This window comes from Emydura macquarii, unplaced genomic scaffold, assembly GCF_026122565.2.
Source record: "Emydura macquarii macquarii isolate MOO-44397 ecotype Brisbane River unplaced genomic scaffold, CSIRO-AGI_Emac_v2 contig_3328, whole genome shotgun sequence".
In the NCBI taxonomy this organism is placed as follows: Eukaryota; Metazoa; Chordata; order Testudines; family Chelidae; genus Emydura; species Emydura macquarii.
Genome location: NW_027133465.1, coordinates 2,475,167 through 2,500,646, shown reverse-complemented (window position 1 = coordinate 2,500,646; position 25,480 = coordinate 2,475,167). Strand labels below are relative to the sequence as shown.

The window sequence follows — 25,480 nt, the reverse complement described above, 5'->3', positions numbered from 1 at the left end:
CAATAATACAAATAATTATTAATTTTTCAAAAAGGACACAGAATCTGGGCAATCACTTTAATATGAGAAAACTCAGGGAGTCTCTTTTTCCCTTATTAAATTCAAGGATTGTTCTATTTCTTTAGGGGGACAATTGTAATTACTTCCACTACTCTGTTGGGAAGGTGTTTTGGCCTTGTCAATTGCAAGTGGAGTTATTCACATGGCCACTAAAGGTCACAAACTGTTTGTGGTTTTTGTGCCCTATGTATCTCATGCAACAGCAGCCAGGATTTTTCAGTAATGTCCTGGATTTTACATACAGTCTAATGATTTAATATTAAAAATTGTTGATGAGCAGCAAGTTAATCCATTTTGTGCAATAATGAAAGGTAGGAAAGATGCAATTCTGGCTACAACTAAACAAGTCAGAGAATAAACTTTAAGTAACTCGTGGTCAAATTGTATTCAGATGAGATGACCACTTCATTGTGACTGGCTGCAGCTCACAGACAGACCCAATGAAAAAGCTTCTTCCATAACAGTAGTAAGAGAACAGACATTGTTTGTAGATCAAGTCTTACCAGTGGTAGGCATGTGTGAGTCCTAATCTGTGGAATAAAAAACCCGTGTTAGTAAATCGGCATAGCAGATTCGTATCAGCTGTGATCTATTAATTGTTTAGTGCATGGAAATACACAGAGTAAGAAAAGGGATGATATTACTAATTAATACAAAAAGGGGAAGAGTGGAAAGAAACAATCAATAGCAAAGGTTTTTGAAATTCAAAGTAGTACTTTTTCGGTGATATTGAATAGATCTTCAATGCTCTTCCTTAAACTGTTTATTTCTTAAATGTACGGTACCAATTCTAATGCAGTAAGACCCCAATCCCACAAAGACTTGCGCACACTCTTAACTTTACACATATGAATAGTCCTATTGACTTAAATTGGGATACTCATGTGAATGAAGTGAATGCATGCAAGTTTTTGGGCCATAGTAAAAGCCCATTCTCTCTCAGTTACAATAGCTCTATAGGACTAAACATAAGTGAAGAGCAAAGAAAATAACTTTACTCAGCAGATCAAGTCAGCAGATCTGACTTGAATACTCAAAAGGAAGAGATCCACGGAGTAAGATGCCATTTTTACATAGTCACTCTTCAGAGCAGAGCTGGACTTTAAGCCCATTGAAGACATACATTTCATTGATTTCTGCACCTCTGTTGTATGGCCTCTTACTCTTCTGCTTTCCAAATTAAACCGTTCTGGTCCTAATCCCTCCTGCAATGGAAGACCTCACCCAGACCCTGCACCTCTAAAAATTGTCACTGCTCTTCTTAGGTTCATTATGCTGTGCTGCTTCAAGCTGAATTCAAAGCATCTTAAGAACATAAGAATGGCCATTCTGGGTCAGACCAAAGGTCCATCTAGCCTAGTATCCTGTGTTCCAACAGTGGCCATTGCCAAGTGCTTCAGAGGGAATGAACAGAACTGGTAATCATCAAATGATCCATCCCATCGTCCATTCCCAGCCTCTGGCAAACAGCAATCCCTGCCTATCCTGGCTAATAGCCATTGATGGACCTATTCTCCATGAACTTATCTAGTTCTTTTTTGAACCCTGTAATAGTCTTGGCCATCACAACATCCTCTGGCAAAGAGTTCCGCGTTGTGTGAAGAAATAATTCTTTTTGTTCGTTTTAAACCTGCTGCCTATTCATTTCATGACCCCTAGTTTTTGTGTTATGAGAAGAAGTAAATAACATTTCCTTATTTACTTTCCCTACACCAGTCATGATTTTATAGACCTCTATCATATCCCCCTTAGTCGTCTCTTCTCCAAGCTGAAAAGTCCCAGTCTTATTTCTCTCTCCTCACATGGAAGCTTTTTCCATACCCCTAAGCATTCTAGTTTCCCTTTTCTGCACCTTTTCCAACTCCAATATATCTTTTCTGAGATGGAGCGACCAGATCTGCATGCAGTATTCAAGATCTGGGCACAGCATGGATTTATAAAGAAGCAATATGGTATTTTCTATCTTATTATCTATCCCTTTTCCTAATGATTCCCAGCATTGTTAGCTTTTTTGACTGCTGCTGTACATTGAGTGGATTTCTTCAGAGAACTATCCATGATGACGCCAAGATCTTTTTTTTTTTTTTTAAAGTGGTAACAGCTAATTTAGACCCCATCATTTTATATGTATAGTTGGGATTATGTTTTCCAATGTGCATTACTTTGCATTTATCAACACTGATTTTCATTTGCCATTCTGTTGCTCAATTATTCAGGTTTGTGAGATCCCTTTGTAACTCTTCGCAGTCTGCTTTGGACTTAACTATTTTGAGTAGTTTTGTATCATCTGCTAATTTTGCCACCTCACAGTTTACCCCTTTTTCCAGATAATTTATGAATATGTTGAACAGTACTGGTCCTAGTATAGACCCCTGGGAGACACCACTATTAATATCTCACCATTCTGAAAACTCACCATTTATTCTTACCCTTTTGTTTCTGATCTTTTATCCAGAACCAGGAGAGGACCTTCCTTCTTATCCCATGACCACTCACTTTGCTTAAGAGCCGTTGGTAAGGGACCTTGTCAAAGGCTTTCTGAAAATCTAAGTACACTATACATCCACTGGATCACCTTTGTCCACATACTTGTTGACCCCCTCAAAGAATTCAAGTAGATTGGTGAGGAATGATTTCCCTTTACAAAAATCATGTTGACTCTTCCCCAATAAACTATGTTCATCTGTGTCTGATAATTCTGTTCTTTACTATAGTTTCAACCAATTTACCTGGGAATGAAGTTAGGCTTACCAGCCTGTAATTGCTGGGATCGTCTCTGGAGCCTTTTTAAAAATCGGCACCACATTAGCAATCCTCCAGTCATCTAGTACAGAAGCTGATTTAAATGATAGGTTACATGCCACAGTTAGTTCTGCAATTTCACATTTGAGTTACCTCAGAACTCTTGGGTGGATACCATCTGGTCCTGGTGATTTATTACTGTTTAATTTATCAGTTTGTTCCAAAATCTCCTCTGATGACACCTCAATCAGGGACAGTTCCTCAGATTTGTCACCTAAAAAGAATGGCTCAGGTTTGGGAATCTCCCTTGCATCCTCAGCCGTGAAAACAGATGCAAAGAATTCATTTAGTTTCTCCGCAATAGCCTTATCTTCCTTGGGTGCTCCTTTAGCATCTCGATTGTCCAATGGCCCCTTTGGTTGTTTAGCAGGCTTCCTGCTTCTGATGTACTGAAAATTTTTTTTTCTATTATTTTTTTGAGTCTTTGGCTATCTATTCTTGAAATTCTTTTTTGGCCTTCCTAATTATATTTTTACACTTTACTTGCCAGAATTTATGCTTTTCTCTTTATCTCAATAGGATTTAACTTCCACTTTTTGAAAGGATGCCTTTTTGCCTCCAACTGCTTCTTTTACTTTGTTGGTTAGCTACAGTGGCACTATTTTGGTCCTCTCGCTCTGTTTTTAATTTGGGGTATACATTTAAATTGATCCTCTATAATGGTGTCTTTAAAAAGTTTCCATGCAGCTTGCAGGGATTTCATTTTGACACTGTACCTTTTAATTTCTGTTTAACTTAATTCCTCAGTTTTGTATACTTCCCCTTCCTGAAATTAAATGCTACTGTGGTGGGCTGCTTTGGTTGCCCTCCCCTCCCCCAAGCGATGTTAAATTTTATTATGTCATGGTCATACATACATCACACAGTCTGCTATAGGCCCGGGGTGTAGACAAAGAGCACAGATCTGTGACAAACCAGCATGGGTTCCATTTCCAGCACTGAGGTTGCGTCTAGACAAACAAAGCTCATCGCGGTGCAGTTCCTTGGTGTTAGACAACACTGTGACAAAGATAACTACTCCCTATCTACACTACAGCTTCCACCTTTGCTACCACTGGTAGTGAATTCTGGCTACCACGCTGCTGAGTGGAGGCAATGCCTAAGCAGGAAGTCCAGCTGACCAGACACAATTACAGCTCGTTTCCTGGGTGCCTATGTGATAGCAGAGTTTCTCTCTGAGTGGCACGCACCATTTTTCTGTGGGTGAGATGATACAAAGAGGCACTTTGCATATTTACGCCAGAAGCAAGTCATCATTTGGGGATACAGCCATATTTTGTTTAACAGATAAGAAGCTGATTAACAAGCACAAAGCCAATAAACATAACCATCTAAAAGAACACCTACTGTCCGTACATCTACTCCTTCCCTCACCAAACTCCAGTGGCCTCTGACACACTCCCTTGCCAGATTGTTCTTCTGCTACTGCTAATAATCAGCCATAGGGTTTCTCCGTACCTCTCTAAGCGTGACTGTAGAAAATCCCGTCGCTCCTCTCTTAGGCTGCCACCGCATAACTCCCCTATTCCTGGTACCAGAAGATCAACAGCTGCAACCTTTGGGGAAAGAGAACCATAAACTGAGTCATGCCATTTACCTGTGCAGTACAATGGTAATCCCAGAGTTGCTGGGAGGAGAAATGTCATTACTGTTTATGAGGTGCTCCGATGCCATGGTGATGGATGCTACGCAAGTACCTAGGTAATGATCTAACCTAGTGGCAGCTCAATGTTACAGTGACTGGCACAAGATAACAGATGGCATAGTTTAGATGATCTACAACGGATCAGAAACCTTAGGGTATGTCTACACTGGAGCTATGGTGTAATTTCCACATCAAGATGACAGATCCACACTAATTCTGATTGAGTTAGCGTGCGGAAAAAAATAAAAGGGTAGTCATGACAGCACAAGCAGCAAGCCTCTCTGAGTACGATCCTGTCTGAGACCATGCAGTCGAGGGGGCTAGCCTGTCCTAAACTTGTGTCGCCATGGCTACATTTCTATTTTTAGCATGCTAACTTGATCAAAGCTAGAGTGGGTATGTCTCCTTGAGCTGGAAATTACCTTCCACATCCAATGAAGATATATATACTTTGTCTGTGTCATTGGAAAGCAGGGATCGAACCCAAAACCTCTGGATATAAAAGCAGGAGCCTCTACTGCCTGAGCTAAAAAACGCAGCTGTTAGCCAAAGACTATGGCAGACTCATGAACTTCTGTGCTCCAGCTACTAGAGGGGGACAAAGAAGCGTGCTGAGAAAACATGGGCTACAACCAGTCCTTTCCCAAATGCTGCTCTCTCTTGCCAGGTGAGTAGAGCTCTCCCATCCAACCACAAAAACTGTGACTCAAGCTTCCTCTGTTGAATCTGGGATATCACTTATGTAAATATAAACACACTCCAGAAGAGCTTCTCCAGCTGTGATTGTTTATAGCAGCAGCAAATGTTTCATTTCATTACCTGGGACTTGCAGAATGCATTTAGCAGAAGGGCACGGTCACTAAATCCAGTGGCCATCTGCCAGAAGGGTAAAAAATACCACACTAATACCAAATAGAAGTATCTTCCCCCAATTAACAAACCGTGCAGACTGAAACCAATTCTGTTATGTTGGTGGAAGTCTGTGTGTGGGCAAGCCCTGAGGGGTATGAAGAACCCAAGAGCAAGCTGTGGAGAGGCAGGAAAAAGCAGACATGCCCCGACTGCCAAAGACACAGAGGAATTCCTCCAAATGGGGCGCACAGGGACCCCATGCACAAAGCAGAACCCTGAAGGAGTCTATTTCCTGTCCCTGTCTGCTGCTAGGAGGATAAAATACCAACAGCCTGTGCTGGTATATTTGAAAGGCAGGAGAACGCCGCCATGGAATTCTATGGGCACTGGTTGTCATTAAAGAGGCTCTCCTAAAAAAAAAAAAAATCTGCTACCTGGTTTTATGTTTGAACTTCCCTTAAAAAGCAACTGACCACAGCAAACCTAACTGGCTGCCTTCCAAAGACCTACGCTGTCCAGTCTTCTCTTGACTGATCAGATTCTCTCCTACTTTGGATGTCTCTCTAAAGGAAGGAAAGGAGCGGGACTGGGGCATAACTGTTGCAGCTGATTGACATATCTTACCTCCTGCTTCATGATGGGAGGCCAGAATGATGATATTCTATTGCTAGGTAGGATGAGAGAGGACAGGGTACGTGACCAAAAAGGATGGAGATGCACACACACAGACTTACTGTGCGTTGAGGTCCATCTTCATTGTCCCGCATGTAGAAAGGTTTGAGATTATATGGGTAGTTAATCACAAACACAGGAACCTCGCCACAGTGCTTCACCAGGTATTTCTCATGTTCAGTTTGGAGATCGCTGCCCCACTGTAAAGATGACAACATGGAGAGCAAGGGAAGTTGTGCAGTGCGTGCACGAAAGGAGACAAAGTAAGACTCCACGTAGTGGAGATGCACTGTTTTCAAAGCCTGGATGCTTCCTAGGCTCCTCTTCACACAGGGTCTCTAGAATGTGGAGTGATCTGTTAGGCAAACTACATTCCGATAAATTTCACAGATTTTTAAGGCCAGCATGGACCGGGATGGTCATCTAATTTGACCTCCTACATAACGTGAGCCAGAGAATCCCATCCAGGAATTCTGCATCGAGCCCAACAACTTGGGGTTGAACTAGAGCAGATCTTTATGTTGTCTAAGTGAAGAGACAACTTGGACAAATGCTGTTTTCCCCACCCACCAAACCAAGCCAAGATTTAGCTCCAGCTAAGATATACAGAAAGTGGATTTATCCAACCATTGCTTGGACCCCCCTCCTGTCCTCCTGCACCTTCCCTCCCTTCCCAGATTTTCCTGGTGCATACCACAGGGAGAGGCTCTCTGCAGCCTCTTGCTTAGGAAAACCCAATGCCTCCGTGGAACGGACCATCAGGTGTTCCCCCATTCACGGCAGCAGGAGGCTGAGTCATTATTTGTTGGGGGGAACTGCTAGTGTGACAGGCAGCTATATCTGGATAGAGGATTTACAATTCTACACTAAGCTCTGAGCCCACTTTAAATTATCTGTTGATCATGGGCCATCAGCTCTGAAGGTGGTCCCAGCCAGACTTATCCTCAAAGCAGGGGACTGGATTGTTAAAACTCATGACTATGTATGCGGGATTAGAAGTAGGTGCTCAAGTGAGGACTTTGCCTGCTGTGGTACCTAATAGAAGCAGGGATGGAGTCGAAGTTTGAGGAAGGTACACTCATAGTTTTAGGAAGACTGTAATTTGTAAACTGCTCTCTCCTTGGCTACAACAGTCTTTTAGAAGAACAAAGGACTCCTTTACTTATCCAGGCAATACAATGTTTTGACTCAGTTTCAGCTCATTATTTCTATTTAAACCCTTGGGACCACCTAAGTAATTCCTCTCGCCTATTAGATGGTTATTATGTGTTCCTGAAGTACCCATAATGCACTAGACACCGTCCACGCACACAGGCAGGGACCGTTCCTTCTGGAAACGGCTGACAATCTAATGGTTATAATAGAAACACAGACGATTAGGGTTGGAAGGGACCTCAAGAAGTGATCTAGTCGAACCCCCTGCTCAAAGCAGGACCAACCCCAACTATTATGTTCCCCCTTCTCCCTTAAGTCATTGCTTAGTTTCACTATACACACTTCACTCTTGTAACAACTTCCCTCCTAAATTATTCCACACTTCATCTACCAAGCTATTGTGGTTACACTGGATTATGCCTGGTTTGCAACCGTGCAATGACACGAAATGACTGACATGTACTGTGTGAAATAACTCTGTTGCAACATCAGAAAGAGAGAAGTGAGGCTTCCCTGGGATTTAGAAATGGAGAGCATTGTGCAGACCCAGCCCCCAGAAGCAGGAACCAGGGAGTGGCTCTCTCACAGCCAGAGTACCACCTACCTCTGGTTGGAAAGTGAATGTCTCAGGAGCTTGCTTTAAAATTTCCACTGCTTCAGTATAGGAAATTCTGCAATAGAAAAAACAAAGCATTTGACACTGCAAATGAGAGCACCAAGAGGGTCCTGTCCTAAGCATTGCATTGGAAAACTAAAGGGACACTGCAGCCATGCCACCTTGGCTTGTGAGCTCAGGTTTCTCAAACTAAGCAAGGTCAACCCTGTTAAGTACCTTGGATGGAAACCTCTTTCCTAAAGGAACCCCTGAACGTCACAGGAAGAGCGCCTGGTAACTTAATAGATGGCAGGTTTCTCACTGAGTCAGTAATTGACCCACTGATCCAGCATGGTGCTGCTTGGTGCTATATCACACGAGGCCTTAACAATGAGCACGTGGAGAAATCAAAGATTACATGACACTCTTCACAAGAGTTGCAGGTGGGTGTGGAGAGTTAGTCCCAGTGGCTCAGGCAAATTCCAGTTTGGATGATTATGTTCTGCCTTCCTTCATTTCCTATGATGCTTCTTTTGTATTGCTACAATACATTCTTAAACAGCATTCATGTTCCACCCCAGAGATGGCTGCACATCAGCCAAGAGTGAAGAGATTCTGTTCCAGTCTCATTTGTATAAGTACTTGGGGGCTCTTCAGGATGAAAGGCATTCTCATCCGCCTATCACCAGTCATGTGCTCAGCGCTTTACTCTACAAGACAGATCATCCCACAAAGAGCTTACATTTTATGACTGTTATAATGTAAAATGCAAAACTTATTTTCATCAACATGTTCCTGTCCCCAAAAGGGCAATTCTGGCACCAGATGCTCCACTGTAAATCAATAGAGCAATTGGCAGAGCAAACTGGGATAACAGATTGAAGAACCTGTCCCAGTGTCTTCTTTGCAACCCACAAAAATGTGACTAGAAACCAAAACCAAATGAAGGAAGCTGCGTGATGGATTTTCCACATACCAGGCTGTAACAACGTAAACAAGCCATCACTGGGAAAGCTAATAATCTGGTAACAATAATCAAATCTCTGTGTATCATTGGCTAAATCCAATTATAGACCAAGCTCACTAAAGAACATGAGCAAGGATTCAATAAAGCTTTCTGAAATAAATAGTCAGTGAGGAAAATGTTGTTCCATGTGCTTGGGTTATGCAATTCCACAATAACATGGCTGGAACCTCACCTACGTTTGCTACCTGAAGCCTTTTGAGGTTGCTCATAGCTCAAAGGGGACTCATGGTTCACACACACACAGGGCGCACTTCCCAGCAACATCTTGGGGTGCTTGTGCAGATGAAAATCACCACCACACTGAAAGCTATAGGTCACAAATCCATTGTGAACAACTTACTAAAGCATGAATGTAGCCTAGCTTACGTGCAACACCCAGGAGAGTGGGAGACCTGGCACGGGTTGCCAGAATGAATGGATGGCCAGTAGGAGTCAAGGGCTCGGATGAGAGTGGAGCAAAGAGGAGATGCTCGGAGCCCCAGAATGGGGACTGAAGCCCTCTCTTGAAATTGCAGAGAGCTGGGAAATAAGAAACATAAGCCAATGGGATCTAAAAGCAGTCGAGGGCTATCAGCAGGACTTCCAGGAAAGAGAAGCACAGTCCAAAGCGGCATGGCTGCAGTCTATGAACAAGGATTTAATTTGCAGTAGCACCAGGAGTGCGCTAGGCACTAGACAGACATACTTCAGCAACAAGATAGTTCCTGTGTCAAAGTGTTTGCAGTTTAGGAAGACAAAACATAAAGGGTAGGAGAAACAGATGCAACACAGAAGCAGAATGGTCAGGGAGATCGTAACAACTACTTGGGTAAATAGCAAAGCTTAAATGCAGGTAGGGAACTGTGATTAGTGCCTTCAAGAGACATTGTGCATAATAAAAAGAGAGCGGCAGGACAAGGGGAAGGGAAAAAAATAACTAATGAGTAGCTCAACCAACAGCAGCATGTGATATGCCAGCAATCAAAAATAATGGTACTCACATGATAAATTTGTTCTTCAGCATCTGTTCTAACCTGCCCTTGGTTAAAACAAAAGGCAACAAAAAAAATGTAAGCTTACTCTTAATGGTTAGCACGAGAGAGCTCAGTTAAATTCATGTCTATGCACTGCCAAGAGTATTTGGAAGATATAGGGAAGCTTGCAGTTTTTTCCTGTCATGTTTATTACCTTTTGGGCAGGAGATACGTATTTATGAAAAAGCTCGACATCGTGAGGACATTTGGAGAGCACGATGCTTGTCGCTGTCTTGAAAAGATCCTCTATAACCTGACAGGGAAAACACATAAGAGCACGAAAACTGAGACCACCTGTATATTCTAAGTTATACATAAAAAGTGCTACATGCAGGCCAACAGTGTCTTCGTCCCTCTCTAGCGGCTGGACTACATAACAGCCTATCAGCTTGTTACGGCTTTCAACTACCGGGCTTAATCTTTTAGCTCAAGAGGCTGAAGTGAGGGCTCTGAGAGCCACTCCCTGCTGATCTTCTTAAATCAGTCAAATATTCGCAATGAAAGATACCGATTTAGAACATTCAAACAGCAGCCCAGGTCAGCAGTGAAGAGAAGTTGTTGTCTCCTTTGTCTGTTGGTTTCGGGCTAGTTCACAGTGGGGAGTTTGCCCTTTAATGAACAGTTCTTTTTCTGCTTTGTTATGATTTGTATTAAGATAGCATTTAGATGCTCCACCCAATATCAAGACCCCTCTGTGCTAGGCACTGTACAATCATATAGCAAGAAACAGGCCTTGCCCGAAAAGCTTAGAAGCCAAAGAGACAAAACAGACAGAGGGTGGGAGAAAGGAAACATTATTCCAATTTTACAGACAGGGAAGTGAGGCACAGAGAGACTAAGAGACACATCTACAAAGGTATTTCAAATGGGAGTTAGGTGCCCAAATACTTTCAGGGACTGGCTGAAGTGACTTGTCCAGCGTGACAGAGAGAGTCTGGAGTAGGGCAGGAAACTGAAATCAGATCTGCTGAGTCCCCGCTCAGTGCACCAACCAAAAGCACATCCTTCTTTTGTGATTTTTTTCCTCTTGTGGTACACGTAAGAGTGACTGAGATACCAAATGGGTGTGAACATTGGCTACGTCTCCTGCTCTCTCTTTCTAACTCACGGCAGAGACCTTACTCCACGGGTCTGTGTCAGAGATGGAGTGGTGCAGTGGGGATGCAGCTCAGCTGAAGCTAGGACTAGAGACTAGCACCTCCCAATAAAATGGAGGTTTTATAACGATCTGAGGGGTTCTCTCAGATCCGAAGTGGTGATTGTGCCCTCAGCAGCAGAGTCCAGATGAAGTATGAATCTACTATTTACTGTAGGTTCCTAGTAGCCATTGGCTAGCCCAACAGTGACTAATTGAACGCTACAGGTGCAGCAATTCCCAGTCAGTAAAACCTGAGGAAGCATGAGCTTCTGGGATACACAGAGACTTGCTGCAGAGCTGAGGTGTGTGTGGTATACACAGGAGTTTCAGGGAGGACCAACACGCATCTCCAGAAAGAAACTTCTCAGACCTTTCTTCGCTGGGGAAATTTCCTCCCAAAATCCTAAATGGATTTAAAACCAGTTCAGCTAAAGCAGTTTTAAAACTAGTTTGGAATCATAATGTAGACCAGCTTTTAGGCACGCTGTCCAACTTCTCCAACTAGTCTCAACTGGAGAAGGTATTCTTCACCTCCTGTCACACACCGTTGAAGTGCTGCTGTGTATTATTAAATAGTTGCCACCTTCTTCCCAAGAAGTGGCTGTATTACTGTGGTGGGTAACTGGATTCCTACAGGGCTAACCGCTGCTCTGAGTTACATCTGTACAACCCCACCCAAGCTAATGGGGATGCCTGGGTGTAAATAGCAATATTTGTCCCCCAGCTTGGAAAGTGTTTGCAGATCCAAATGGCTGAAAGGCACTACCACATATAAATGAAGGGCATTACCATTATTGGTACACCTATACTGGGTAAATTAAAAGCCAGCATTCCTGCTGCTGAACTGACAGAGCCGCAAGTGACCCAACAGCTGACTTTGCATCCTCTCTAAACTAGCTAGAAAAAGGCTTACGCAAAGGAAATTAGGCTGTCAATTAATTGTGCTTAACTCAAGCGATTAATGTAAAACAAATGAACTAGATTTAAAAAACAGTTGCAATTAGTTGCAGTTTTAATCGCACTGTTAAACAATAATAGAATACCGATTTAAATTTATTATAAATATTTTTGGATGGTTTTCTACATTTTCAAATATATTGATTTCAGTTACGACACAGAATATAAAGTATACAGTGCTCACTTCAGATTATGTTTTATTACAAATATTTGCACTGAAAAAAGGTAAATAACAGAAATAGTATTTTTCAATTCACCTGATACGAGTACTGTAGTGCAATCTTTATCATGAAAACACAACTTACAAATGCAGGACTGAGGGGGAAAGAGGGACACAGCGAGCAATGGGGCTGAGTGGGGGGAGAAGGACATGGTGGCGGAGAGGCATAGCGGGAAACGGGGTGTGGAAGATAGGAGGTGGCTGAGCAGAGAAGGGGTAACAAGGTGAGCAGTGAGTTCAAGTGTGTGGGGAGGAGGGAAATGGTGGTGGGGAGGCCAAGCCGGGGGGGGGGGGGGGGGAGGGAAGTGGGCTCAGCAGGGAGGGGCCTGGGATGGAGCAGGGGTGGAGTGTGGGCGGGGCCACAAGCAGAAGAGGCAGAACAGGGAACTTTCACCAGCCATCCATGAATAAATATCTTCCAACACCGGCTACAATGGTGCTATGCGAATGCCTGTTCTCACTTTCAGGTGACATTGTAAATAAGAAGCGGGCACCTGTATCTCTTGTAAATGTGAAAAAGCTTGTTTGTCTTAGCGACTGGCTAAACAAGAAGAAGGACTAAGTAGACTTTTAGGCTCTAAAGTTTTACATCGCTTTATGTTTCAGTGCAGTGAGGTAAAAAAAATTCTACATTTGTAAAATTGCACTTTCACCATAAAAGACTGCACTATAGTACTTGTATGAGGTGAACTGAAAAATACTCTCTTTTGTTTATCTTTTTTTGCAGTGCAAATATATGTAATAAAAACTTTGTATTCTGTGTTGTAATTGATAAATATATTTGAAAATGCAGAAAGCATTCAAAAATATTTAAATAAATGGTATTCTATTATTGTTTAACAGTGTGATTAAAACTGCGATCAATCATAACTATTTTAATGTCAGGGTTAATCGTGAATTTTTGTAATTGTTTGACAGCCCTAGAAAAATTCATTGATAATTATGACAACCCAGTTTCAAACAGGCAGCGTGGAAGGGCTTTTACATTAAGCTTCCTCTTTCTAGGAAATGAAAGTATCATGTGGTTTGAGAAACCAAAACTTTATTTTTGGTTGGTTTCTTTTTTTTTTTTTTTTTTCTGTTCTAAAGTAAGAAGTTGGTTCCCAGAGCATCCGATATTTCTTGCGGGCAAAAAAGTGGGTGATATGGGAGAAAACAAGCTGAGAAATATTTCAAAGCTTGAGACTGAGGTTATGTTTTGGCAAAATCAAAAGACATATGGTTCAGCACTTTGTCTCTTCCCGACTACAGTTACTCTTATTTCTATATGCAGTACCAAGGCACTTTATAAGGCAAAATCAAGATGAAAGATCTCTCTCCGAAAGGGTATGTCTTCACTGTAAAGTGAAGGCGTGACTGTAGCACAGGTAGGCATACCTGTGCTAGCTTTAATCTAGTTAGCACGCATAAGAATAGTATTGAAGACATGGTAGCATGAACTAGCAACCCAACTATAAGCCTGTGGGTAACCCTGAATACGTACTCCAGCTGCTAGCCCATTGTGAAACCTGTGCCACCACGTGTACACTACGACTGTTACCCATGCTAGCTAGATCCAAGCCAGCATGGGTACGCTTATCCATGCAACAATAAATACAGTGACGACATCCCAACAAAGTTATAATTTTAACCAGACAAGATGGAGGGATGGGGAATAGGATAGCACAAAAGCAAGTGGAAGAATATAGTCAATGCTTTGTTAATTTCACTTCTGATAGTAGTTTGAGGATGGGGTGAGCTGGAGAGGCCAGATTTACAGGCCTGCTGGAACAAATGTGACCTGCAAAGGAAAAAATTTCAGTCTGTTCTCTCTATTGATTTCTTAATAAAGATGGCTTAAAAGCTGAGGGCGGAGAACACGGCAGAGGAGGGAGGGGTAATTTTCCCCATCCCCCACCCCACATTTTTGTCCTGCTTTTTTCTTTTTAAACTTTAGAAATATCAGCAACGTCAAGCCCAGCCTTCTCTGCTTTTGCTGGAAGACTTCTTGAAGGTCTCCAATTGGGATTTTGAGCTCAGATCATAACTGTGTGGTACTTTGCTTGTGACTTTTGATATCCCCAATCTAAAACTACACCTGAAGTTAAAACAGTAGATGTTTCAACAATGCTCTGTGATGGAGGAGAACGTGTGAGCATCTCTTCTGTCACCCTATGGCATTTGCACAATCATTAATACACTTCTACATGGGATTATTTGTCTACACATTTACCATGAATCATGCCCAATGACAACAACGATGTAGTCTCCAATAGATTGTAGGCTGCTACATATTTAAACGTTGTCATGCACTTGTCATGATTCAGCTGCGTTTTCATGCACTGATATTCCTATCTCCTTCCTGCTTGCTCTCACTCGCACAAAATGGTGAGATCCAGGCATGACTCATGTCAGATACTCACTCACCTCCACTGTGCACATAGTCGCCGTTTTAGGAACTAAATTTCTAGAGAGCGAGGGCTGTGCTCATAGTATGTCACAACAAAAAGTTAGCAGTCTCAACTGGCTGCCTGCATTGGTCTGTTGCAAACCCATGATGTAACCGAGTAATGTTGGAGGCAGACATCACCCCGGAAACCAAATCTGGGATCCGAGTGGAGCTCTTTCATCATTTTTATACAGGAAACGTGCCTCAGGAAACAATTGCTCCAAGGACCAGAAGAAATAATTTGTGAGTGGAACAGCTGCAAAGAGAATATTTCACACTGGGTTGACAACGACTTATTTCCTAATGACACACATGAAACTTACATTAAAAAAAACATTATTAAGGTTGCAAATTCAAGCAATCAAGTTAGGAAGTGCCCAAATTAAGATTGCACATGCAACTTTAATTCAGCCCCCTTCTGCATATGCATGATGATCTTTAATTACATCATCACATACTATTTTTCCACATGACCCCCTGCCTCATTAAGTACACAGGATGAACAGTGCTCACTAAATGATGAGCTTATTCAGTAATTTATTTTCTCCTAGCTGAGGCCTTATTTTACTGCACACTACTGAAACCCTGCCCTGAAGACAGAGTGATTTAATTTCCTTAGGGGCTTTTCTATGGTGCTCATCATGATATGTTATCTGAGTGCTTCATAAACATTAATTGATTTTCACTACACCGCTCATGAGGGGAGGGTCTATTATTACCCTAATTTTACAGATGGGGAACTGAGGCACAGAGAGCTTAAGATCAGAAGTGTCCACTAATTTTGGGTGCCAAATTTGAGATATCCAGGTTATGATTTTTCAATGTACTTAGCATATGTCACTATTTGTTCCAAGCGCAGCTCCCACTGACTTCAGTTGCAGCTGTGACGGCTCAGCACTTCTGCAAATCAGACCCCAGTGGTATTAAGTTGGGCACCCAGAAAACAAAACAAAACACCTGTGAAAAGTTTGATTGAGGTGGTTTGTCTAGCATCTCACAGAAACTCTGTTGCAGAGACAGGAACTGAATCTAATTCTCCAGGACAGCATTCCGTTGCCTTAAGTAATGTATATGCACAAGTGTGTTAAATTAAGGCTGCATGGGCAACCTAAATTCTGGCATTTCCTAATTAATGAGTGTTTGATTTGCAACCTTCATAATATTCTTTTAATGTAGTTTCTTTGTGTGCAATTGAGTAGGATTTTATAAAAGCAAACTGAAATGCTCCGTCATGTGATATCATAACAACACTCACATGGTTCATCAGCAGGGTTGGAACCTTTAGATCCACTGCCGCTTGAGTTAACGGAGTAACTGACAGCAGTAGTAGGTTGTCATCACCTATGTGGACCGGGACTCATGAACCTGGAGTCCTATTCCAGGTGCTGGAGTGGAGTGTGCTCTTGCAGGCACAGATTCTTTTGCCCTTTCCCTCCAAACTTGACCCCTTCTATCCCAACCCCTCCAATGTGTCCCCATGGCTACCTCCTCATCCCAGTCCCATTACCCTCTCCAAACCAGCCCCAGTCTCCACTCAGTCTTTTCATCCCAATCCCAGTCACTTTACCAAGTCAGTCCCAGTTCTGCCTCTCCCCTTGGATCCTCATCTTCTTTCTCTCTTATATTATGCATATTAAAGCATTCTTAGTGCATTTCTCTGGTGGTTAGTGGCATGTATCCTTCAGCATCATGTTTGACAATGTACCAGAGGCCTCTAACAGCCAACTCATGTATACCCCATAGTATCTTCCTGCTATATTTGCCAGATATTCTGTGACATGGCCCAACGTTCCTCTGAGAGAAGAGGAGACAGAACAACCACACATCACACAGTAGTTAGGATACTTGGATCCTGCATAGTGCGCTGAGCACTCTGGCCCCAATCAACCACAGCACCTAGGGGTATGCTTAACTTTGAGCATGTGAGCAATCCCAGTGACTCCAGCTCATTTGCTCCAAAGCAAGCATGTGCTTGAGTGTTTTGCTAGTCTGGAACTAGAGTGCTCAGCTCAGCACCAGCAGGATTGAGCCTTTGCTGAACTTCTGGAAGGAGCTCAGATACTACGGTGATGAGGGCTGGACATGAATCAGAATAGAATGAGACATTATAACGGATAGGACCAAGGGAGTCAAGTTCCCATTAACGTGGCATTCTTAACTCTGAATTTTCCAACTTTGTGTGGTTAAACTCTCAACCTTAAAGCTGCATTGATATAGTGCACTTTGTATTCATTTGTTTGCTTGATTTACATATGCACAGATAGACATGATTTAATTCCATGATATCTTCTTAATTAGGGGATCTGATGTAGCTCCTGGGATGGGGAACCTCCGCCTTTAAAGAGCCTGCGACTTATCAAATCATATGAATAAATGCAGGAGTAGCTATTAAAGCATTGCAGGTATCCCCTTCAGTCTTGGATGTCTGGCTTTGTGAATTCAGCACAAAGTATCAACGATGCTGACAATACTATCAGCTCTCAGGACGTACTGCGGGATGTACATGATCCTGGAGGGGTTACCTCAAAAGAGTTTCATTCGTATGAAGTGCCGCCTCACAGAGCTGATGGAACAGAAGATTTGAGGGTTGGAGATGCAGGTGGAAACTTTGGTTGAGTTTAGAAGGGGGTTCAAGCAGATGATGGAGCAAAGGAATGAGGAGGCTGAAGGGAAAAACCCAGACCTGCAGATGGAAGCAGGACCAATGAACTCTGAGGGGAGAATGCTGGGTGAGGAAAGTGGCCAGTGGAAACATGTGACTGCGAGAACCCGGCAGAGGAAAAGATAGGCTAGTGAAGGAGAAACAGAGGTCAGAAACAGGTTTGCAGAGTTGGAAAATGAGGAAGGGGCACAGCAGGTGGTTGCTGAAGGTGGGAGGGCAAGGAAGAAAAGAAGAGCAGCTAGTCCTATATAAAAAGTGGATGAGCCAATGGAGACAGCACCAAATAAGAGCCCCAGGAGGATACAGGAACGGTTGCAGAGGATTGTAAAGGAGAATAGTAGATGCAGTGACTTGCAGCCAGAAAGAACAGGGGATAGGCCGGAGAATCGCACTGTTACCAGGAAAAGGCAGGTCTACATGACTGGGGACTCCCTGCTGAGAAGAACAGACAGGCCTGTAACCAGAGTTGATCCGGAGAACAGAAGGGTGTGCTGTCTGCTGGGTGCTAAGATACGGGATGTGGACCTGAGGCTGAAGAGGATCCTAACGGGAGCGGGAAAGAATCCACTGATTGTCCTTCATGTGGGTACAAATGATATGGCTAGATTCTCACTGGAACGTATCAAAGGAGACTAGGCCAGGCTGGGGAAGACTGTTAAGGAAATGGAGGCTCAGGTGATCTTCAGTGGGATTCTGCCTGTCCCTAAAGGAGGACAACAAAGGCATGACAAGATTCTGATGATCAACAGATGGCTCAGTCAGTGGTGCTATAAGGAGGGCTTTGGGATGTATGGCCACTGGGAGGCATTCCTGGACAGAGGACTGTTCTCTTGGGATGGACTTCACCTGAGCGGGGGGGAATGCACTTCTAGGATGGAGGCTGGCACAACCGATTAAGAGAGCTTTAAACTAGGGAGTTGGGGGAGATGGTTGGGAAATGCCCAGGTAATCTCCATACCTCATTTTAGCATTGAGAGGGAGGAAAATGAAGTAAGAAAGGACACAGCAGTGGGGAGCAGAATGGACATTAAGAGGAAGGGTAGTGTAGCTACCAGTCTAATAGGTGATATTGGCAATAGAATGACTGTACCAAATCAGGTAAAGAATGTGAGCGAAGCCAAAGAGCAAAAATTAAGACACTTGTATACCAATGCAAGGAGGAACTAGAGGTACTGGTAGAGGAAGTGAAACCAGATATTATAGGGATAACAGAAACATGGTGGAACAATAGTCACAACAGGTGTACAAGTATTGAAGGGTATGTGCTGTTTAAGAAAGACAGATATAAAGACAAAGGTGGTGGAGTAGCATTGTATATTGATGATGAGGTAGACTGTAAAGAAATTAGAAGTGATGGAATTGATAAGACAAAGTCTGTCTGAATAAAACTCACACTGGGGAAGAAAACTACTAGAGTTTCCCCTGGGACAGTGCTTGGGGTGTGCTACAGACCACCAGGATCTGATTTGGACATGGACAGAGACCTCTTTAAGGCTTTTAACTAAGTAAACACTACTGGGAACTGTGTGATTATGGGAGACTAACTTCCCAGATATAGACTGGAGGGCAAGTGCTACTAGTAATAACAGGGCCCAGATTTTCCTGGATGTGATAGCTGACAGATTCCTTCACCAAATAGTTACTGAACCAACAAGAGGGGATGCCATTTTAGATTTGGAATTGGTGAGTAATGAGGACCTCATAGAAGAACTAGTTGCGGGGACAACCTTGGTTCGAGCGACCATGAGCTAATTCAGTTCACACTAAATGGAAGGATAAACAAAACTAGATCTGTGACTAAGGTCTTTGCCTTCAAAAGGGCTAACTTTAAAAAATTAAGGGAATTAGCTGGGGAAGTGGACTGGACAGAAGAACTCATGGATCTAAAGGTGGAGGAGGCTTGGAATTACTTCGTCAAAGTTGCAGGAACTATCTGAAGCCTGCATCCCAAGGAAGGGGAAAAAATTCATAGGCAAAAGTTGTAGACCAAGCTGGATGAGTGAGCATCTCAGACAGGTGATTAAGAGAAAGCAGAAAGCCTACAAAGAGTGGAAGATGGGAGGGATCAGCAAGAAAAGCTACCTCTTGGAGGTCAGAACATGTAGAGATAAAGTGAGACAGGCCAAAAGCCAAGTAGAGTTGGACCTTGCAAAGGGAATTAAAACCAATAGTAAAAGGTTCTATAGCCATATAAATAGGAAGAAAAAGAAAGAAGAAGGGGGACCACTAAGCACTGAGGATGGGTGGAGGTTAAGGATAATCTAGGCATGGCCAAATATCTAAACAAATACTTTGCCTCCATTTTTAATAAGGCTAATGATGAGCCTGGGGATAGTGGCAGGGTGGCTAATGGGAATGAGGATATGGAGGTAGAAATGACCACACCCAAGGTAGAAGCTAAACTGGAACAGCTTAATGGGACTAAATCCGGGGGTGGGGGAGTGAATAATCTCCATCCAAGTATATTAAAGGAACTGGCACATGAAATTGCAAGCCCATTAGTAAGGATTTTTAACGAATTTGTAAATTCAGGGGCAGTACAGTATGCCTGGAGAATTGCTAACATAGTTCCTATTTTAAGAAAGGGAAAAAAAGTGATCCGGATAACTACAGGCCTGTTAGTTTGACCTCTAATAGCATGCAAGGTCTTAGAAAAATTTTTGAAAGAGAAAGTAGTTAAGGACATCGAGGTTAATGGTAACTGGGATAAAATACAAGATGGCTTTACAAAAGGTAGATCGTGCCAGACCAACCTGATCTTTTTTGAGAAGATAACAATTTTTTTAGACAAAGGGAATGCAGTGGTTCTAATTTACTTAGATTTCAGTAAGGCATTTGATACGGTTCCACATGGTGAATTATTAGTTAAATTGGAAAAGATGGGGATTAATATGAAAATTGAAAGATGGATAAGAAACTGGTTAAAGGGGAAACTACAACGGGTCATAATGAAAGGTGAACTGTCAGGCTGGAGAGAGGTTACTAGTGGAGTTCCTTAGGGATCGGTCTTGGGACCAATCTTATTTAACCTTTTTATTACTGACCTTGGCACATCAGTTGGAAGTGACAGAAGAGGAGAAGGACCTGGGCGTATTGGTTGATCACAGGATGACTATGAGCTGCCAATGTGATGTGGCTGTGAAAAAAGCTAATGCGGTCCTAGGATGCATCAGACAAGGTATTTCCAGTAGAGATAGGGAGGTGTTAGTACCATTATACAAGGCGCTGGTGAGACATTATCTGGAATATTGTGTGCAGTTCTGATCCCCTGTGTTTAAGAAAGATAAATTCAAACTGGAACAGGTACAGAGAAGGGCTACTAGGATGATCTGAGGAATGGAAAACTTGCTTTATGAGAGGAGACTGAAAGAGCTTGGCTTGTTTAACCTAACCAAAAGGTTGAGGGGAAATATGATTGCTCTCTATAAATACATGAAAGGGATAAATACCAGGGAGGGAGAGGAATTATTTAAGTTCAGCACCAATGTGGACACAAGAATTAATAGATATAAATTGGCCATCAGGAAGTTTAGACTTGAAATTAGATGCAGATTTCTAACCATCAGAGGTGTGAAGTTCTGGAATAGCCTTCCAAGGGAAGCAATGGAGGAAAAAAACCTAGCTGGCTCCAAAACTGAGCTTGATAAATTTATGGAGGAGATGGTAGGATGGGACAGCCTAGTTTGGCAACTGACTGATCTTTGACTACTGGTGGTAGATATGCCAATGGCCTGTGATGGGAAGTTTGATGAGGTGGGTTCTGAGTTATTACAGAGAATTCTTTCTTTGGTGTCTGGTTGGTGAGTCTTGCCCACATGCTCAGGGTTTTACTGATCGCCATATTTGGGGTGGGAAGGAATTTCCTCCCGGGGCAGATTGGCAAAGGCTCTGGGGGGGTTTCGCCTTCCTCTGTAGCATGGGCCATGGCTCACTTGCTGGTGCATTCTCTGTATCTTAAAGTCTTTAAACCATGATTTGAGGACTTTAATAACTCAGTCATAGGTTAGAGGTTTATTACAGGAGTGGGTGGGTGAGGTTCTGTGGTCTGCATTGTGCAGGATGTCAGACTAGATAATCATATTGTTCTCTTTCGACCTTAGAGTCTGAGTCCCCAAAAACTCCCCCGTACACAGCCCAGCTCTGACGTCTGTCAACAGCCAGATGACAACAACTAGAGCAGCAGGGACCTAGCTTCATCTGCTCTAAAGTGATTCCCTTGTTTGAGCAGAAAGTCATAATTATTCAAAATTAAATATTCACTAATGACTGTAAGAAAAACAGCGGGGAACAGATGCAGTATTGTCAGCTCCAAACATAAAATAAGTCAGGACCCCCAACATCATGAGGGCTTTTTTTTTTTTTTTAATAATATATTTTGGGTGCTTTTTATTTGCCTTCTGAATTTTGATCCTTCAGGTCCAGCCCCGTGCAGGACTAGTGTATAGCCCTGCATCGGGACCAGTATCCTGCTGGTCTCATGGGACACGCTGCCAGAATAGCGGCAGCGGGATTAAAAATAGCGCCAGGTGGGGCTGTGCCGTCAGGTTAGACGTGTCATGTTTTCAAGCTTTTCTCCAAGACCTCGAGGCCTAGAAACTGACTGGTTTTTAAATGAAAGCTGAGAGTCTCATGTAATCGTCTGACTCCCGCATCTAGGGCTTTAAGAAAAGACACTAAGTACCAAGAGACTGGTGATAAAATCGCAAGAGTTGGCAACACACAGCACCTTTCATTTCAGGATGACAATAAAAAAAATACATCCTGGCGGGTACTGAATGAAAGGCGGTATAAGCTATTGGTGGCTTATGTGAAATAAGTGTGGTCATCTCCATCTGTTTCCTAGCAGGCAGGTGTCTACAGCTCCAAGGCCACTACTCCTGTGCTGGAATAATTAGCTCTTGTTGTCTGCATCCAAGAGGTCAAGGACTGAATGGGGAGGAATCCTCATCTTTTACGCACGCACCCCATCTGAGTAAGATGTCAGCTTCAACAGCAGGACAATGTTGGGACTGAGACCAACATTTTCAGAGGTGGGTGCCCGAAGGTAGACTTGTATATTCATGTTTAGGCACCTAAACAACTGGCTTGATTTTCAATAGAACTGAGCATCCAAAACTCCCACCTGACGTTGATGGGAGTTGCAGGTACTCCATGCTTTGGAAAAATCAGACTGTTTGTATTTTGGTATGGAGACATGGGTTTAGAAACCTAATTTGAGGTGCTCAGGCAGGCAAATTTGGCCATTAGTCATCAGGGCTTTCAAATGAGCATCCTTTGTAGTGCACTAAATTCAATGATGACAAACTTTCAACAGAAACACTGCCCCGGGCACTGAGCTGTGCAAGAGTGCTGAATTTAGATCCATTTCTCTAAAGGCTTATGGAGAAATAGAAACTTAACTGAAGCCTTAAGTGCAGCTGTCAGTTATTTTTGAATGGCTTGCCCAGTGATTTCAAGAAAAAAGGAACTTTACTTCTTCAAATAAGAACATCACAAAAATAAGTATTTTGCAATCCAGCTGTGATCTGTAGAATAAACCACTCTGATGGGAAGAAGAATTTCTCTCACAGCTGAAGACGGTTGTCAGAGATTGAGGGGGAGGGGAGGACCCAGAGAAATTAGGATTTTGCAAGATATTTGACAACAACAACAAAAATTCTCTAAGACAAAGGGGCAAAATTCTTTCCTTCCCCCTAAGCAGAACAGAACGCGTACACTTTTCAAAACTTTGAATTATTTTGAATTGTAGAACCTGAGAAATTCTGAAAAATCATAATTTTCTATTTCCTCTGGATTGACTATTCGCGACAAGCCCCAGGAGCTGGGGTCCTAGGGATGTGTAAACTGTGCTCTCTGACAGTCAGAGGGTGGCATCTATTTGCGCAAAATGGCTTTCATCTCAGCTTTAGTACGCAGGAAAGACAAGCAGTGATTATGTATTTCAGACTTCTGCTAAAATCAAGATGGAACATTGAGTGCTGGGAATAGTAATCTCTGCAGGTTGTTCCTTTTTATTAAAAGTGAGGGCAGCCCCGGAGCACATCATATAAATCTCTGTGTGGCCAATGGCTCATACAGAGCACACTGAATCAGCTCTTCTCTCAAAGTGTTGCGGACAACTTTCTGGTGCAAGTGCTGGAGCAGCCAACCAGGGGCCGTGCTTCTCTTGACCTGCTGCTCACAAACAGGGAAGATTTGGTAGGGGAAGTAGAAGTGGGTGGCAACCTAGACAGCAGTGACCATGAGATGGTTGAGTTCAGGATCCTGACAAAAGGAAGAAAGGAGAACAGCAGGATATGGACCATGGACTTCAAAAAAGCAGACTTTGACTCCCTCAGGGAGCTGATGGGCAGGATCCCTTGGGAGGCTAATATGAGGGGGAAAGGAATCCAAGAGAGCTGGCTGTATTTTAAAGAAACCTTATTGAGGGCACAGGAACAAACCATCCCAATGTGCAGAAAGAATAGCAAATATGGTAGGCGTCCAGCTTGGTCTTTGGTGAACTTAAACACAAAAAAGAAGCTTACAAGAAGTGGAAGCTTGGTCAAATGACTAGGGAGGATTATAAAAATACTGCCTGAACATGCAGGAATGAAATCAGGAAGGCCAAAGCACAATTAGAGTTGCAGCTAGCAAAGGACGTGAAGGGGAACAAGAAGGGTTTCTACAGGTATGTTACCAACAAGAGGAAGATTAGGGAAAGTGTGGGCCCTTTACAGAATGGGGGAGGCAACCTAGTGACAGAGGATGTGGAGAAAGCTGAGGTACTCAATGCCTTTTTTGCCTCTGTCTTCACAGAGGAGGTCAGCTCCCAGACTGCTGCACTGGGCGGCACAGAATGGGAAGGAGGTGAACATCCCGCAGTGCTAAAGGAACAGGTCCAAGACTATTTAGAAAGACTGGACATACACAAGTCCATGGGGCCGGATGCAATGCACCCGAGGGTGCTGAGGGAGTTGGCTGATGTGATTTCAGAACCATTGGCTATTATCTTTGAAAGCTCATGGCAATTGGGGGAGGTCCCTGATGACTGGAAAAAAGCAAATATAGTGCCCATCTTCAAGAAAGGGAGGAAAGAGGATCCGGGGAACTACAGACCGGTCAGCCTCACCTCAATCCCTGGAAAAATCATGGAGCAGGTCCTCAAGGAATCCATTTTAAGGCACTTGGAAGAGAGGAAGGTGATCAGGAACAGTCAACACGGATTCAACAAGGGAAAGTCATGCCTGACCAACCCGATTGTTTTCTATGAAGAGGTGACTGGCTCTGTGGATGTGGGGAAAGCGGTGGACGTAATATACCTTGACTTTAGCAAAGCTTTTGATACGGTCTCTCACAGTATTCTTATCAGCAAGTTAAGGAAGTATGGGTTGGATGAATGGACTATAAAATGGATAGAGAACTGGCTAGAGCAGAGGGCTCAATGAGTAGTGATCAATGGCTCCATGTCTACCTGGCAGCCGGTAACAAGTGGAGTGCCCCAGGGGTCGGTCCTGGGGCTGGTTTTGTTCAACATCTTCATCAATGATCTGGAGTATGGGGTAGATTGCACCCTCAGCAAGTTTGCAGATGACACTAAGCTGTGGGGAGTGGTAGATACCCTGGAAGGTAGGGATAGGATACAGAAGGACCTAAACAAACTGGAGGATTGGGCCAAAAGAAATCTGATGAGGTTCAACAAGGACAAGTGCAGAGTCCTGCACTTAGGAAGGAAGAATCCCATGCACAGCTACAGACTGGGGACCGATGAGCTAGGCAGCAGTTCTGCAGAAAAGGACCTGGGGGTAACAGTGGATAAGAAGCTGGATATGAGTCAGTAGTGTGCCCTGGTTGCCAACAAGGCTAATAGAATATTGGGCTGCATTAGAAGGAGCATTGCCAGCAGATCACGGGAAGTGATCATTCCCCTCTCTTCGGCATTGGTAAGGCCGCATTTGGAGTATTGTGTCCAGTTTTGGGCCCCCCACTACAACAAGGATGTGGACAAGTTGGAGAGAGTCCAGCGGAGGGCAACAAAAATGATTAGGAGGCTGGAGCACAAGACTTATGAGGACAGGCTGAAGGAACTAGGCTTGTTCAGTCTACAGAAGAGAAGAATGAGGGGGGATTTGATAGCAGCCTTTAACTACCTGAAAGGGGGTTCCAGGGACGATGGAGCTAGTCTGTTCTCAGTGGTGGCAAATGACAGAACAAGGAGCAACGGTCTCAAATTGCAGGGCGGGAGGTCTAGATTAGACATTAGGAGAAAGTTTTT

General features: G+C 43.3%; 1 protein-coding gene across 3 annotated transcripts in view; it reads right to left on the bottom strand.

Annotated features, from left to right (window-relative positions):
* The window catches only part of NARS2 (asparaginyl-tRNA synthetase 2, mitochondrial), a 78,761-nt gene that overhangs the window by 8,749 nt on the left and 44,532 nt on the right, over window positions 1-25,480 (bottom strand). Inside the window, exons 8-14 of one of the 3 annotated variants that reach the window (XR_010917154.1) lie at window positions 9,976-10,074; window positions 9,789-9,826; window positions 7,791-7,857; window positions 6,094-6,231; window positions 4,321-4,418; window positions 2,956-3,076; window positions 564-590 (exon numbers count right to left, since the gene is read on the bottom strand). Coding sequence is in view for 2 of the 3 variants with exons in the window: in XM_067533187.1 (XP_067389288.1) it covers window positions 564-590; window positions 4,321-4,418; window positions 6,094-6,231; window positions 7,791-7,857; window positions 9,789-9,826; window positions 9,976-10,074 (467 nt within the window). In the remaining variant the exon portion in view is untranslated. Of the gene's footprint in view, window positions 1-563; window positions 591-2,169; window positions 2,897-2,955; window positions 3,077-4,320; window positions 4,419-6,093; window positions 6,232-7,790; window positions 7,858-9,788; window positions 9,827-9,975; window positions 10,075-25,480 lie in introns of those variants that run through there. The other 2 variants (XM_067533187.1, XM_067533188.1) reach the window with 2 other exon arrangements.